A 17897-nucleotide genomic window follows, 5' to 3' on the forward strand; every position below is an offset into this window, starting at 1 on the left:
GAATAATACAGAAATCATACCACAGCTGTTCAATGAACAAAAAATAAATAAATTGGAAAAAAAAAGGTCCAAGACTCAGAGACAACAAAATCTTGACACTAGTACTTGACACAGAAATCTGGTATCCAAAGTTGTGTAGTCCTACAAAAGTTTAGAAATACATTCAAATGCAAATATTATTATTTTATACAGGATTTATATAGCGCCAACAATTTGCTTAGCGCTTTACAAAATAGTGGAGACAGTACAGTTACAATACAATTTACAGTACAATACAGTTTCAGAACAATAGGGTTGGGAGGGCCCTGCTCTGAGAGCTTACAATCTAGTAAATATTAAACACCAATCCTGGTTATACAAGATGATATCTGTTATCAGAATTTCATTTTAAACAGGGATGTTTGTTTGGACACAGTCTTCTGTTTTTCTCTAAAAGCTTCTAAATGTATTTATAGTTGCTTTTTTAAGCATTTCTGCACACTAGTATAGTTCACTAGAATAAATAAGGTATTTATCACTGATAATTTTGCTCCTGAAAAATTTACATTCAAATTATAAATATTGCTTAGGTGTGTAATCCTTATTTTTCTAGATGAAAAAAAAAACATTCAACTGTTGAATATCTTTTTTTCCTCAAATGTATTTTTTTTTTAAATTTCATAATTTATCACTGTGAATTTAGCAGTTAACATTATGTTTGCTTTTTATTGCATTGTAAATTCAGCAACAACAAAATTGTATGAGAGTTTGTTTTCTTGTTGTTGTTTTTTTGTGTGATATTAGCTGTCATTTGTTTGCTTTTGTGGAATAACTATTTTATATAAAATGTAGATGTTTTCTGTCAGTGTCAGATGCAGTTGAATTAAATACGTGGCCCTCCTGTTTTTATATTAGCATTTGAGCAACTGGAAAAAGCTGTAGCTGCCACGCAGAATACAGAGGAGGCTCAGAAAACGGGCAAGCAGCAAATGGAAGCACAAATTAATGCCATTGAAAAAGCCAGTGAAGAAGAGAGAGTGAATCTTCAAAAGGAAGAATATGTACATTTTTTTATTGTGTAGAAAACCTGTGATGGGCGTATCCTTGAGCTGGAAAAGTCTAATGCAGAAACTCTGCAGAATAAAGAGCAGGAACACAAGGAAAGCTTGAGAATACTGGAAGAGGGGTTCCAAGAAAAACTAAAAGTAGCTGTTGTAAGTACACTTGCCCATACAAAGCATTAATTTCCCCCTGCCTTTTAGATTGTAAGCCCTCACGGGCAGGGCCCTCCTTACCATCTTGTCTTGAATTGTATTGTCACTGCAATATCTTCCTTATAATGTAAAGCGCTGCGCAAACTGATAAAGCGCTATATAAATCCTGTATAATAATTAATAGCCTTCTTATAACTTAAACAGGTATGATAAGACCATCAGAACTTTTCTTCACCAGACATCTACTGTTACTAAAAAAAAATGCAGTAAATCACCTGCACATTTCCCTGTGTTTTAAGGGTCAACATACTGGTTGATGTTCCAGAAATGCACTCAACTCTTTAGACCTGTTGTGGATTGTCGCACAGCATTCTGCGAACTGTGTGGTGTCATCCTTGAAGTCTTGTGCAAAACTGCTCAACCACTCACACTGTACTGCAAGAGGAAACAGATCAATAGGTTTTTCTTGATTATCCATTATGTGACACAGAAATGTAGTTCGTATACATTTGTGTTATACTGCCACTTACAGGAGGTTTGGACACTGGCAAAGTAAAAATGTTAAGCCAGCCCCCTTAAAACACTGCATCCAACCATTATGCCTCAGTTTTTTGTTTGATGCTCCAGCAGATTGGATGCCTTTCCTTCAGCTTTGCTGAAATCAGGTCCAAATATGTTTTCCTGTTTTTTCTTCACTCAAGATACTGTTCTTCATTGGTTTCAATTAATCCTTCAAAATCTCATAGCAGTTATCCAGATCTGCCTATTTTCACATATCTGCTTCTGCAACACTTTATGGATCTCTCAGTCTCGGGTCTTTTTCAACTTCTCGCTTACAGTAACTTAGGTTACCTCCAGCTACCTACGACCCTCTTCAGCATCTGTTCCTTGAGTTTGCAAGTTCGTGAGGCCTTGCCTCATTTGTGGCCTATTTGTTTTCCCACACACGGTACAACATGTCTTTTTAAAATACACAGAGGGCAGTCCTGCTCCAACAGGTGACCACAACTCATTCTCCATTGTTCTAGGTAAGGATCCTATGCCTGTAACCTAGTTTCTGGGCCCCCTATACTACAGGTTTCCTCCCTTTTGGAGTCTTCTGTAGCTCTGCAGTGTGAAGCTCAGACCTCCAATGTGTCCGGAAGACTGCAAATATCAACTTCAGAGTTTTTGCTGGCTAGTGGATAAGTAATGGAAAAATCTGCTTTCTAAGTGCACTGAGTCTCTAAGTGCACTCCATTGCCTTCCACCACAGAGTTGAATTTTGACCCTTTTGGAATTCAATTTCTAAGTGTGCCTCAGGCCCATGTTACTAAGTTCCACATGACTCAGATTTACACAGTGTTGTTTTTAACCTGATTGATGCAGTGCATTCTACCGTGCAATCGGAGGATCAGCCTGCTGTTACAAGCATGGGGTCTTTTGGAGTTAACTCTGCTGCAAAGACCTTTCCCATACACATGGTATTTTAGACCTTCCTATATAAGGATTGGAAACAGCCTATAGAATCATTGCTCCTTCCTAATAATGTGAAGGATTGTTTTTTTTTCCTTTTGAAAGGAATTTTATTGTTAAGTGACCTTTGCCCCCTGTTGACACTTCTGTAATCCACCATAACCGGCATTCTACCAGATAGGTTAGTGATGTTTTAAGATTCAGGTATTTAACTGATACACAGTTAGGATCCCTCCCTAAGTCTGTTTGAATTACTCTCACTTGGTGGTGACACAGATTTCTGAATCCATTTAACTGTGGATCAGTTCTTTTAAAGGAAACCCCTCCATCTCTAAAACGAATACTCATACCCTGAAGCTTTTGAATCAAGCCCTGCGGTTCAGCAGTGATGGTCTCACACCAGCAGGCAAGCTAGTGTCTTGCATGGGTGTAATGTCTTGGATTTACTCGCTGTTTAAATACAGATATCTCTTTGGTTCTGTCCTTGGCAATAACATTCCCAAAACTCTTGCTGGTTGGAGTGTACATCTGCCTCAGCGTATGAGATATGTGGATAAGGCAGAATAACTGCATTCTTCATCTGCTACTGCTGTAAAACTTAGTATGTAGAAGTCCTCTGTTTTATTTCCTCAGCCCTTAAAAAAGGTACACCTCCATTTATGCAAGTGTTAGGCTGCTTTTTTCATCCTGCTGGGTGCCTTACTCATTTATCATCTTGTAGTTTGGATGCTCCGGCTTCTCCTTGCAGCTTTTATTCTAAACCTTTGAATTGGGTATCTTTTTATAGCTGCCCTTTCTGGTATTGCTATACCCAGTCTGCAGCTGTGCAGAATTGTTTAGGTTTCCCGTGGTAGAAATCTATCTATTAGAATGATATCCCATTCGATCCTACACTTTTCTCTGCAGTGTAGTCTTTTATTCCATCTTGGTTGCAAAGGGATGTGCTGCTCAACTCCTTTTCATCCCTATCCCTCTCTTGAAGGATACTTATTACTTGTAAAATCAACTAGGATTAGTTCCCACTGCTCCCTTGCCTTGTGAGAGCTTGACTCTTCAGTGTACTCAGATAGTTTTACAACATATACACGGTGCTGACTCTGTTGCCCACCCCCCTTTTTCCTGGCATCCCCATTGTAGAATGCTCAGGAGACCTTCACTGAAACGAGTCGGTGTCCTTGGTTCTCGCAGTTCCTACTAAGCCAATGGGTCATATCATCTACACCAGGGGTCGGCAACCCCCGGCACGCGTGCCCAGCCTGGCACGTGAGACCTTGACAGCTGGCACGCGAGTCGACCTGTTTGCTTGTAGCTTATGTAAGTCCAGTATACTTTTCAGCAGATGTAAATATGAATATGGTTTGTGTGTGCACTAGTTATTAAATGTTTTCACTAATGTGCTGCTAATGGCAAGGTAAACACATAAAAAAAAAATGTGAGTTTAACTTACTATTAGCAGTACAGCTATGAGTGGAAAAATTGAAATGTATCTAACACTATGGCGTGCTATTGTTCACTGGCACCCGGTTTTCCGATGGTTTCAAAAATGGCACTTGGTGTGTCATTTCTAATTTTCTTTCGAGGGAATTGTGGGATTGTTGGGGAAATCAATTTCACATAGTCCCCTTTTTCATGCTGTCCTTCAATAATGTTTGATTCTCCTCTTGGGTTAGAGAATCTTCAGCTTGGACAGTGAACAAAACTGATCCTTAGGACCAAGTCTCACTAAATATGTGCTGTATTCTGAAAAGGGTGTAAAATAATTCCTCAGGAAAGCTTAATGATTCCTAGAATATGTGTTTAATATTTGATCTAGCAGGTTGCAATGAGGCTACTTACATCCCTGGGTGTGAGTTGGAAGGATTAACTCTCACCATTCAAGTCCTGATGTCTTTGTACACCACTTTGTTTGAAAATATATTTTCAACCTCTCTACCCTTTTATATAGGTGCTGAAAGCAAGTTAGGGTACTAACCTTCTTTTTCCAGTTTAAAGTGTATTTCCACTTTAGCAGCTAACTTGTCGAAGCCTATTTTATATTTGTTACATGTTTCTCAATCACATAGTAACATAGTATTTGAGGTTGAATAAAGACATAAGTCCATCAAGTCCAACCAATCAAGCATAATCTAAAAAAAATGAATAGCTGCTTGCACAAAATATGTGCAATGCTGAAAGAAAAGTTGTTCTCAGTACTGAATTTCCCTTGGAATGCAAGGGGTTGGGGAGATTATGGTTAACATAATTAACCCTGTCTCTACTGTGCTGGAAGACCGCATCGGTTGTGATTTGAACTCACTGCCCTAACAAAGGGTTAAAGATTTAGAAGCATTGTATGTTAATTAGGGATGTCCCGATGCCACTTTTTCAGGCCCAAGTACAAGTACATCCCCTCATGTACTTGCCGATACCAATTACCGATACTTTTTCTTAAAGGGACAGGTGACTTTAAATGATCCATAGTACAACTACATGTTATGTACTATGGATCATGGTTTAACCTATTCATGTTAGCAGTGGAGAATTGTAACTCTATTGCTGTAGTGTAGTGGAGGTGTGTGCTGTGTATATGTACTACATATACATTACACACGTCCAGTACACTATAGCAATAGATTTACAGCCAGCCCCATCCCAGCTTCCCTCACTTACAGTTTCACTCCGATTCCTGCTGATATTAACAGTCAGTTATAAAGCCATCCACAACTCTGCCCCCGGATGTATCTCAGACCTTGTCTCAAAATATCACCCTAACCATCCCCTCCGCACTTCCCTAGACCTCCTGTTTTCCAGCTCCCTAGTCAACTCCTCCCATACTCGCTTCCAGGACTTCTCTAGTGTCTCTCTGGAACTCTTTACCCCAACATGTCCGTCTATCTCCCACCCTGACTGTCTTTAGGCATTCCCTGAAGACTCTTCTCTTCAGGGAAGCCTATCCCACCTCAACCTAACCACTGAACCATCACATTCTCAAACAATTCATCCCCACACAGCTACCTCCTCATGTATCATTTCCCCCTCCTCTTTCAGATTGTAAGCCCTCAGGGGCAGGGCCCTCCTTACCATCCTGTCTTGAATTGTATTGTAATTGTAATGTCTTCCTTACATTGTAAAGCACTGCACAAACTGTTGTCGCTATATAAATACTATTTAATAATAATATTAATAATAACAGCAACACATAACAAACATATATAGTGGTGGTTTTCTCAATTTTGACTTCAACAGTGGAAATACACTTTTAGGGCCTCCCCTCTCCTTTTAATATTACTGTTTAGAGGGCTGTCTTCTCCTGCATATCTCTTAAGAGATTACTTATCTTTCAGGTAAAATCATAAATTTGAATCTTCTGGTCCCTGAAGTTAAGGGTGTTTTACTAAAGGTTCGAGCTGTTACCTGGTTCGTCTTTTGGTTTGCACATTGTTTGTCCAATCTTCCTTTCCTTTAAGGGTTGGGTATCTCAAGCACTGGCTTTTACCTTTTGGTAACCGTTCTTTCAACGTGACCACCTTGATGTCTAAGTTTTTTTTGTCTGCTCTGATATTTGTTCCATCTGTTTTTGTATAGAAGGGTTAATTTTGTTGTCCACATTGCTAAATGAGGTCCATCATTCTTTCGGGTAACAGTTTCCCCCTACTGGCGATTAGATGCCCTAATCTGGGACACCAGCCTCCATTCTTCAATTGGATTTTCCATTGGCTGTTGCCCACCCCTCAATTAGACTGCTTCAGATCTCCCTCAATGGACGATACAGTAACTAAGATTGTTGTACTTATCATAATTTTTGTTTCTTTAAGTCCATTGACTGGCACAAGTCCCTACCCTCTGTTATTGTCCTTATGTACCGTTTGCTCACAAAACTGAGGAATAACTGTTGGAGGTAGGGTCATACAAGGCTGGCTTAATGTTTTTTGTTTGCTAGTGTCTAAAGCTCCTGTAGGCAGCAGTATAACCCAAAAGTGTAAGAATGATTATATTAGTATGTGTCCCTCAGTGGAATTCAGGAAAACATATTATGGAAAGTACACAGACTTCTCTTTCCTCCTGAAGGTTAGGAGAAAGGTGCTGCCAGATATTATCCAGCCCATCCATAGGTTTCCCTTAGGTCATCTCTTGTGATCTTACTCAGTCTGCTTGCTTACAGATTTTTGCAAACTTTCTCCCAAAATCTGTTGTATCATTTGATATATTCGCTCTGTATGGAAAAAACGTTACAATTTTCTTTTCATACTTCCCGTTCCCTGTTGCCACATTGCAGGCAAAAGTTCAGGAAAATCATTTACTTTCTCTTCAAGAAAAAGAGCAGCAAGCTTTACTTGCTTTAGAAGAGATAGAGCTTCAGAAGAAAGCCATTCAGAACCAGACTGAAAACCAGCTACAGGAAATGCAGCAGGAGCTTGAAGAATGTAGAACGGTATGCTATTTGTTATTCCTTATTCTCACTTTAATGTTTTTAGAAAGAATTTGAAATGCTAACCGCTTACTTGGATGATTATCTTTTGTACTGTTGTGTGCAATTGTCTTTTATTAGAATCAGTAAGCTGCAATCTGGAAATGGTTAGTTGAATGACTTTTATGTGAAAAAACAAACAAATCATATTTTTGTTGTTGTATATGGGGTACTGCAAAATTTACTGAAACTAGTACTCTCATTACGCATTTATTCCAAAAGTGTCCTGTTTAATTAGCGGCATTATTGTTTTTTTAATAATATAATTTTGATTAAATCGGATTGAGCCAATGAGCCCTCTTGAGTCTCATGTGGTCTATGATCTTTACTTAAAATCACAGTTCAGGTGGAATATACTAAAAGGTTCGTAGTTATGGATCTAACGTACATTATCATAATACCACCAGGTTAAAAAAAAAATATATATATATATTTATTACTACCAGTCTACAACTTGTATAATACAAACTATTGACCATATATGAGACCCTGCTTGAGTACAGACAATTGTATGAATACCACATTAAAGTCAATCTCTTAAGAGATTTGTATAATAGATATTCACATAGATATTTGTCGAGAGCAACTGCATGTATATTCGTTCAGTGCGAGTCAACCAGCTGTTGAGAGAATGGGGCAACATTTTATGTTCTTGAGGTATTTTTTTCTTCAGGTTGAATGTTCTTAAGACTAGAGGTGCACCGAAATGAAAATTTCAAAACTGAAACAAAGAAAAATGTCAGGCCAAAACCAAATTTCTTCTTTTTTATTTGAACTTTTTTTCTTTTTTTTTTTAAATCTTTTTTTTTTCATTTGTTTATGTTTATATTTATTTTTATTTATGTATTAATTTTTTATTAGTAATTTTTTATTTTACTTTTAGGGGCTTCGGGTAAATATCAGGGGTCTAAACAGACCCTGATATTTCCCTTTTTAAAATAGAAAAAGAGACACAAAGTCCTCAATCCTTCTTCTTTTTTTTTTTTCTGCAGCCCCAGTTATAAATGAACAGGAATCCTCTGAGTGTACCTGTTCATTCCTAACATGAGATGAACAGGAGGTGATGTAGATCACTTCCCATTCATTCATAATTGAGGATATAGTCAACATACCATGTCCTCAATTATTTACAAACTTTGAACTCGCTCTCCTTCCAGACACGTTGTCACAGGAGGCTGAGCGAGCGGAGCTCAGCCTGCTGTGACAGCGCTGGCTGTCTCGGCCCACACCGTCGCTCTCCTCTGATATGTGGGAGGAGTGACGCCGGCCGAGGAGAGAAAGAATGGATGCACCGCTGTTTCGGCATTATGCCAAAAGCACAATTTTCGGCCGATATATCGGTGCACCCCTACTTAAGACTATAAATAACCAAAATCAACTGGCACTAGTATATTATAAATAGTCCTGTCAATTTTAAAAAAGACCCGTTATTACTGTGTTGCAAGTAGATCCATCAGCCACAGAAGAGCTGCAAATAATAATCCCATTGACTGGTGCTGATGATCACTTTTTTTGTCAGAATCAATGTTGCAAAGCAGAAAAAGTATACACGCTGCTCTGACTCCATGTAGAGCAGGGGTGGCAAACTCAAATTCATCGGGGGCCGCATCAGCAGTATGGTTACCCTCAAAGGGCCGGTTGTATAGGACTATGCATCTACTCTTTATTATCATAAATAGTTGCCTCTGCATTCAGTTGCTACTGGCTTTATAAACTACTCCGTCACGGCTTTACGCCCCTCGCTCCGTCACGCCCTCTGCTCCGTCCCCATCTCATTCAGTGCTCCGTCCCCGCTCCGTCCCCGCCCCCCGCTCTCGGCGCTCCACGCCCCCCCGCTCGTAGCGCGGCGCTCAAAGAAAGCCAGCCCTGCTACTTGTCCGTAGCAGGGCTAAAACAGTGCAAAAACCACTTGCCCGGCGCCCGGAACTACATGTCCCGGGCGTCGGGCGATACGAATTCCACACCCCTGCGCTGTGCGGGCCACATTACAAGGTCAGGCGGGCCGGATTCGGCCCGCAGGCCTTGTGTTTGCCACCCCTGATGTAGAGCAAGGAGGCTGCACAGATTCTCAGGGCAGTGCAAATGTACATGCAGTTTCAGTGAATAAATAGCGATGCAATCTTTTTTTTATAAATAGACTTCGTAGTGAAGGGCAGTCTCTCAAATAGATTGGATAATTAATGCCCAACTGTACAGTTTAAATCTGCTAAATAAATACCAGGTGCATGAAATCAAAAGGTGTGCAAAGTCTTATTTTCATTTTCTTTAGAAAGCAGTTACAGTCTATTGACTGCAACATTCTGAGAGAGAGAAGGGCCCTTGCTCTTTGTTTGGAAGCAGTGATCCCACAGAGTCGGAGCTCTCCGATCTTCTGGGAGCCTGAGCTTTTTTGAGATCAGGAACTCTGCCTTGGCAGGGGATGCACACACTTTTTATTTTAATGCACCCAGAATGTATTTAACTGGTTTTAAACTGACAGTTCAATTGGCCTTTTAATTATTTTTTAACATCTGCTAATGCAGTTGTTCTCAACCTTTCTAGGGCCGGTTCCCCTTTGGTAACATTTGCCAAGTTGTGGTGACCCCCAACAGTAAAATTTAGGGATCACGCGGCTGCTGCAGCCACATCTGGCGGCGTGGCGGGAGAACTGACACTGCTGCGCTAGTAGAGGGCTGAGAAGGACTCTCACCTAGCACAGCAGAAATGACACAGCAACCCACAGGTTGAGAACCACTGGCGTACGCTGTCAGCATAAAAAAAAAACCACCATAGGAATGCATAGATAGATTCCTATTGGCTATTTCACTTTGCAATAGCAAACTAGCTAATGCACCCGCCCTCTGCTGATTGGCAGCAGCAGAGGGCGGGTGCAATAGCTAGTTTGCTATTGGCTATTGCAAAGTGAAATAACCATTGGATTCTAGCTTTGCATTCCTATGGTGGTTTTTTCTTTCTGACTTACAGCGGCCCCCGATGTCGGAAAGAAAAACAAAAAAACAGGGAGAAAGTGTTTTCCGGGAGAAAGCGCTTTTCTCCCGGGCGGCCGGGAGCTGCTATCTAATAGCGGGAGACTCCCGGGCGACCCCTGGCAAATCGTCATTCGACCCTCGACGGGTCGTGACCCACAGGTTAAGAACCGCTGTTCTAATTGCATATTAGTCATAATTTTCTTTCAAGTTTATTTCACATTTTGGTTTGCGATGCTATACATTTTTATACCTTTAACTTGTCTATCTTGACAGAGAATACTTGAACTGGAAAGTTTCCTTGCAAAAGCTTCGCAAGACAGTGACAGTAAGACAGAAGAATTGGCCACACGGATAGAATGTGAATCAAACAAGCACAATGAAGAGATTGGCGCACTTATGGAGCAACACAAAAAAGAACTTGAACTTTGTAGTGAAGAATGTGAAAAGTTATTGAAAGAGAAGCTTGAAAGCCTTAAGCAAGAACATGACTCCACCATTATTGAAATAAAAAATCAGTTTCAGCAAGAACGTGATCTGCAGATGAAAGAGAAGGAAAGAATGTTTCAGGCTCATATCGAAGAAATGAATGAGAAGACCTTGGAGAAACTAGATGTAAAGCAGACAGAGCTAGAAGCACTCTCGTTTGAGCTTTCTGCAGCCTCTAAACTTCGTCAGGAGATTGAACAGGAGCTTTTGGAATGTCAGAATAAGATGGGCAGGATGAAAAAGGATTATGAAGCTGAGCTGGATGAGCTGCAGAGACAGCATCAATTGCAAATTGGTACAATTGAAAAGGAAAGAGAAATGCTAACTCAGGGGGTAGAAAAAGATTTGAAGGAAGAAATGAATGGCCTTAAACTTGTGTTGCATGGCAAGGAGAAAGAGCTGGAAAATATTCAAGCAGAAAAGCATCAACTTAGTGAAAGTCTTCAAAAAGCTGAAGCTGAGTCTAAGGTTGTCTCTTCTCAATTGGATGAAATGCAGTGCTCACATCTGAAAAAATTGCAGGAAGATGCAGAAGCGTTTTATGCTCGGCTGGCAGAACTGCAAGGGAAGTTAGAGGTTTTGGCTCAGGAGAATGCTCATATGAAAGATTTGGTAGAAGAAAAAGAATCAAAATGTAATAATTTGACTGTAGATTTAGAATCCTTTAAAGGTCAGGTACAAAACCTTTCTTTACAAATTCAGGAGCAAAGAGTGAAAATGAACGACCAAATTAATACTCTAACATTGCAGTCTGATGCTAAGATGAATGAGTGCAAAAGTCAGATAGAAGAGTTAAACAGGATTATTTTTGAAAAGGAAAATGAAACCTTGAAGCTCAAAGAAACACACAATCAAGTCATTTTAGAACTGAACCAAAACATGTCTTCCAAAGAAAACAAAATAGCATCTTTGCAAGAAGAACACCAAGCAAAAACCAAAACCCAAAGTAATAAGATTGACAAAATGAAACAAAGAATCAAAGAAATACAGGAGGCCTCTAAGAAGAAATGTTTTGAGCTGGAAAGTAAGATGAGGGAGGAACTTGAAAAGAAACAACTTGAACTTGGTAATAAAGAAAAGCAGTTTAATGAGAAAATGCTAGAAATGGCCCAAGCCAGCTCCTTAGGAATCAATGAGACAATGTCTCAGCTAGAGCAAAACCACAAGGAGCAGATACATAATATCAATGAGACTCACCATATAATGATGCAGGAGACCATTCAGGGCTGGGAGATGAAGCTTAGCCAGCATGCAGAAGAACTGAAAGAAAAACATGAGGTTGAACTTCAGGAAAAAGAGCAAGAGGTTTCAGAAATTAAACAGCAGTTAACAAATGTGAGCAAAGAAAAGGAAGAGGCAGATAAACAGATATGTGATCTGAAGGAAGAGAAAAATAAATTAGGCATCTCCTTAAATGAATTACAAGAACAGTTAGATCAGGCATCTGCTCAGGTTTTGGTTTTAACGAATAGTGAAAATATCTTAAAATCTGAGCAGGAAATATTGCAAAATAAATATACTACCTTGGTGGATGAAAAAAGGGTGCTTGAAGAACAGCTGAATTCACTTAGAACAGTGATAGAAGAGGGTAAAAGCAAAACTGATGAACTGCTTGGTAAATTGCAAGAAGCCCAAGGAAAATGTAACTCACTTGAGGCCTTTCATAATAAGTTAACTACTGAACTGACAAAAGAAATGACAGATAAGCTTTTAGAAAAAGAATCTCAGTGCAATCACCTGTTACTTGAACAGGAAAATAAGTTTAAATTACATCTCAAAGAAATAATTTCACTGTTGGAATCTTTGACAACAGCGCTCAGTAATAAATTGAATGATCAAATGAACAGATTGATATCAAGGATTACACATTGTGAAAAGGGAATATGTGAAATGCAGGGAAGTGTGTCAAGACATTTGACCCAGATTTGTGACTTAGAAACTCATCTTAAACAAATAAATAAAGATTTTTCTTCAGTAAACCTTTCCCTGGCCCAGGCTAGCCAACATTTGCAGGAGAAAGAGAATGTGATTTTGGTTATGAAAGATGAATTAAATGCTCTTCTTTTGGAAAAAGAGATGTTACAAAAAGAAGGAGGAAATCAGCAGAAGGTTGCTGATGAAAAAGAATCTTGCATCACAGAGCTAAGAAAAGGGCTTTCAGAAAACATCAACACAGTTACGTCTTTGACTGCTGCTTTAAAAGATAAAGATGGTGAGATTAATGAACTGAAGCTGAAGCTTGAGAACAGTGTGGATTTAGAAGAAAAGGAGAAGGCCATAGCTTTCCTCAGTTCACAGAGCAAAGAAAGCCAGCAGCACCTTCAGAATCAGATCCAGGATTTAACATTCAAGATGGAAGAGTTAAGTAAAGAGAAAACTCTACATGCTGAAGAAGCAAGCACATGGAAAAACAAGTTGGAAGAGTGGAAGAAAAAGGCTGAAGTAAAGTTCACACAAAACCATCAAACAATTAAAGAATTGCAGGAAAAAATTGGAATGGGCAATAAGCAAATAATCGAAAAAGAAAACCAGGTCCACAAAATCACAGAAGAACTAGGCAAAAGGGAGACTGAATTAACCTCCAAGATAGAGAGCCAGAATTCCAGAATTCAAGAAATGAATGCAGAGATTGCTGAACTAACAAATGAAAAAGTATGTTTAATGCAGGAAATAGATAGGCAGATTCAGCATCAAAGTGTGGAGAAGAAAGAAATTACATTACAGCTTGAACATATCCAAACTGTTGCTTCAGAAAAAGACAGCCACTCCATGGAAGCTCAACAACAAGTAATCAAACTACACCAGAAAATCTCAACCTTAAAAGAAGCATTGAGCAAGAAACAGTCTGAGTGGGAAGTGTTAAGAGCAGAACTAACAGAAAGTAAAGCACAAGCACTTAAAGCACTTGATGAACAGTTGACTGCTGAAAGTACTAAAAAGATGGCTGAGTTAAAGAAAAAAGCAGAGCAGAAAATTGCTTCAATCAAGAAGCAGCTAACATCTCAGTTGGAAGAGAAGGAAAAATCTATGCAAGATCTAGAAATTCAGCTTAATGAGCTAAGAGAACAGTTTCAAGAATGCCAACAGGTTCGAGTAGGTTGGCACAAGGAAAAAGAAGAACAAGAAAACCGATATTCATTGCTGTTAGAGCAGCACAATAGCAATGAAAGCGAATTAGCTCAGGTTAGAAGTGACATAACACTAAAGGAACAGAGAGTAAAAGAGTTGGAGGACACTCTAGAGGATGTCCAGAAAAAACTTAATGAAACTGAGCAGAGTCTTAAAGAGAGAGAATTGTCTATAGTAAATGACATAGAAGCAGAAAAACAAAACATTGAGCAGTTGTCTTCCAAACATCAGGAAGTTTTACTTTCTTTGCAGGAGCAGTTAACTGCCAAAGATTCAGAGCTGAAATCTTGCATGGACAAAATGGAAGAGAAAACAAGGTCATATGAAGAGTTACAGGTGCTCTTTGATGAAATTCAGTCTCAGGAGAATACTCTGAAGGTAAAACTTCAAGGAGCCGAAGGCGATGTACAGAAATTCCGCAAGGAAGTAACCAAATTGCAGAAAGACATGCGCACTTTACGAAAGGAACATAATAAAGAGTTAGAGTTGGTAAAGAAAGAGCTGTTGGAAGAAACAGAGCAAACAATAAAGTAAGTCTAAAGAATTTAGGTATAGTTCTACTGTGACATTCATTGATTCTTTCAGTATTGTAGATTTTCTTAAATATGAGTGCAATTATTGCTTTCCTTATAGGTCACTGTTGAAATACAAAGCATTAAAGTCTATTTGACTTTAAAGTGACATTAAACCATCAGATTTTTTAACATAAAACAATACTGTAATGTGTGCCTTACTGTAATGCATGGTTGTTTCCCTTCTCTTTGCTGCTCTTCCTTTTAAATCCGTATCTCTTCTCATGCTGGGCAGAACTTCTGTTTTGCAGCAGACTGATTTGTCTCTGAAATGGATACATGGTGTGTGTGTGAAGGTTTGCAACCGGAGCCAGCACTACAGGAAGAGGCACTCAGCTGCAAAGGGAAATTCTCCCCAAGCATGAGAAGACATGAGGATTTAAAAGGAAGAGCAGCAAAGAGAAGGGAAACAACCATAGATTACAGTAAGGCACACATTGCAGTATTGGTTTATGTTAAAAAATCTGAGGGTTTAATGTCACTTTAAGGATAGAATGGAAAAGGGTTGGAACCTCTGTCATTGGATTAGCTTAATATAAAAATGATGTATATGTGTTACTGTTTACCACAGTGTGAGTCTGCGATCTTGATGCAACTGTATACCCCATGTACTCACAGCAGTTGTTAAGCTGTTAGGCAGAGTCATTGTGAAAGCTCATCTACCCTGACACTAGTTGTACATCTTTCTTCATTTAATACTGTAACAATAAAATTAAATTCTGAAAAAAGCATGTAAAAATGTTAGAGCCACCCAGAAAAGTTTAACATTGCAATGACAACTTAAAATACAGCCATGGCCAAAAATATTGGCACCCCTGCATTTCTGTCAGATAATGCACCACTTCACGCTGAAAATTGTTGCAATTACAAATGTTTAGGCATTCTCATGTTTATTTCTTTTGTTTGTATTGGTATGATACAAAAAACTGGAGGGAAAAAAAAGCCTAATCTGACACATTCCACGCAAACTCCAAAAATGGACTGGACAAAATTTTTGCCACCTTCTCCAAATTGCAAGAAATAATTGTGTTCTATGTTTTTGTGGAAAAGCATGGACAATCTCAAGGTTACAAGTCCATCTCCAGAGATCTTAATGTTCCTGTGTCACCTGTGTGCAACATTGTCAAGAAGTTTACAGCCCATCGCACTGTAGCTAAGATTGCAGACTGTAGCTATTGATCAAAGGATTGTGTGAATGGTGGATAAAGACCCTCGATCAGCTTCCAGACAAATTCAAGCTGACCTTCAGGCACAGGGTACAACTGTGTCAGCTCACACTATACATCACCATCTGAATGAAAAGGGACGTTATGGTAGGAGGACCCCACTGTTGACACAGAAACATAAAAAAGCCAGATTGTATTTGCTAAAACTTACCAGAGGAAGCCAAAATCATTTTGGGAGAATGTGCTGTGGACAGACAAAACAAAACTACAGATTTTTGTTAAAGCCCATCATTCTACTGTTTTCAGAAAAAGAATTGAGACCTTTAATGAAAAAAATACAGTCCCTACAGTCAAACATTGTGGAGGTTCACTGATGTTGTGGGGTTGCTTTGCTGCTTCAGGCACTGGATGTCTTGACTGTGTGCATGGCATTATGAAATCTGAAGACTACCAAATAATTCTGGGGTGCAATGTAGGGCTTAGTGTCAGAAAGTTGGGTCTCTGTCAGAGGTCACGGGTCTTACAGCAGGACAATGATCCAAAGCACACGTCAAAAAGCAACCAGAAATGGTTTCAGACAAAGCGCTGGAGAGTACTGGACTGGCCAGCAATGAGTCCAGATCTAAATCCCATAGAGCACCTGTGGAGACATCTCAAAACAGCAGTTGGGAAAAGGAATCTGAGAGACCTGGAGCAGTTGGCGAAAGAAGAGTGCTCCAAAATTCCTGTAGAGAGGTGTGGGAAACTCATTGATGGTTACAGGAAGCGATTGATTTCAGTTATTTTTTTCCAAGGGCTGTGCTACCAAATATTAATTCAGGGTGCCAATAATTTTGTCCAGTCCATTTTTGGAGTTTTGCATGGAATGTGTCAGATTTGGCTTTTTTTTTCTCTCCACTTTTTTGTGTCATACCAATACAAACAAAATAGATAAACATGAGAATGCCGAAACATTTGTAATTGCAACAATTTTCTGCGCAAAGTGGTGCATTATCTGACAGAAATGCAGGGGTGCCAATATTTTTGATGTGCTTGCTAAAAATACACTATGCATTCCCTTTAAGACATATGACTAGATTTAACATTTAGTCAGACTGTGTTGGAATAGACACTTCAAGTTCTACAGTTAACGCCAACCACTATTTTCTATTATGTGCGATTTACCCAGTATTGCAGTGCAGGCTTGTGTTTGTCCCTGCCTCTGTGATCTACAGAACAGGCTTGTAACAGGCAATTCAGCCCACGGCTGCTGGATGATGTCTATAACTCATCTAGCCTCTTACGCAGTGGCTTGGCTCTCAGGAGAATGGCCTTTAACCCCTTCATGACTGAGCTAGTTTTCCGTTTCTGTTCATAAATGACTGACACACTTTTTACATTTTTGCTGTGTGATTCTTCCACAGCAGTAATATACTTTCTTACTAAATGTACCCACACATATTATATATTGTTTTTTAGAGGACAGATAGGGCTATATAATTATATCACATATGTGTACCTAACCGCTCACTTAGTTTAAATGAAATAAAAAAATGAGGGGAAAAAAAAAACTAGAAAGAAAACACTTTTTTTCACATGTGTTGCGTTATTATTTTTTTTAGAATTTTTTATATTAATTATAGTATAATATATTTATATATAATTTTTATTTTCCTAATTTTGTTTTACACTTTATTTCATTTTTTTTACTTTGTCAGTTTATATCAAGCAGTCACTATGACTGCTTGATAAATTAACTTTTAAAAAAAAATTGTTGGCCATTAGGCTGCTCCAAACTTAGGAACAGCTAATAATAACCTTAGAGACTGATCCTGACTTTAGTCAGATTCAGATCTCCCTAAAAGCTGTTTGATCGTGCCTAGACGATCAGAACTGATACATTTCACTCAAAATATATACATTGTATCTTTTGAGTGAAATGTATCTAAACATCGGGCTCTGGAGCTGTCAAAACAAATAGCAGAGAGGTGAGTCACTGCTACCTCTCTGCTATTTTCAGCTGTCAAATACAGGATCGCAAATTGTGGTCCTGTATTTGCATGTAATGGCTTTATTCTTTCATTAATGAAAGGAAGAAGCTTTTACAAAAAGCTTAATTATTTCATTAATGAATGCTTCAATACTGAGGCATTCATTACTGACTGGTAACTGCTGAGAATCAGCTGTTACCAGCATTACAAAGCCTGATATAACTCCTCACGTACAGTGTACGTGGCCAGTCATATAGGCATAAAGTGCCGAGACGTACACTGTACGTCTCCCGTCACGAAGGGGTTAAAGGCCATTCCCCTGAGAGCAGTGATGGTGTCATCAGGCCCACTCTCACAAAGAGCATGATGGGGGCTCTTGATTGTTGTAGTCTGGCAGGACACATCTATATCAGCAGGAAAACCTGTGTAGGAAATCCTTCTGGCTCCTCACCAGCGGCTGCATTTACGGGATCTTTACAGACTCTGTAATGATGTCAATGGATCTAAATA

At 39.1% G+C, this 17897-nt stretch overlaps 1 protein-coding gene across 1 annotated transcript in view; it reads left to right on the top strand.

Annotated features, from left to right (window-relative positions):
- Positions 1–17897, top strand: part of GOLGA4 (golgin A4) — a 112860-nt gene that overhangs the window by 60147 nt on the left and 34816 nt on the right. Inside the window, 3 exon segments of the mRNA XM_018557803.1 lie at positions 895–1193; positions 6904–7059; positions 10338–14209. Of these exon segments, the coding sequence (XP_018413305.1) occupies positions 895–1193; positions 6904–7059; positions 10338–14209 (4327 nt within the window).

This window comes from Nanorana parkeri, unplaced genomic scaffold (assembly GCF_000935625.1).
Source record: "Nanorana parkeri isolate BGI_ZX_2015 unplaced genomic scaffold, ASM93562v1 scaffold304, whole genome shotgun sequence".
In the NCBI taxonomy this organism is placed as follows: domain Eukaryota; kingdom Metazoa; phylum Chordata; class Amphibia; order Anura; family Dicroglossidae; genus Nanorana; species Nanorana parkeri.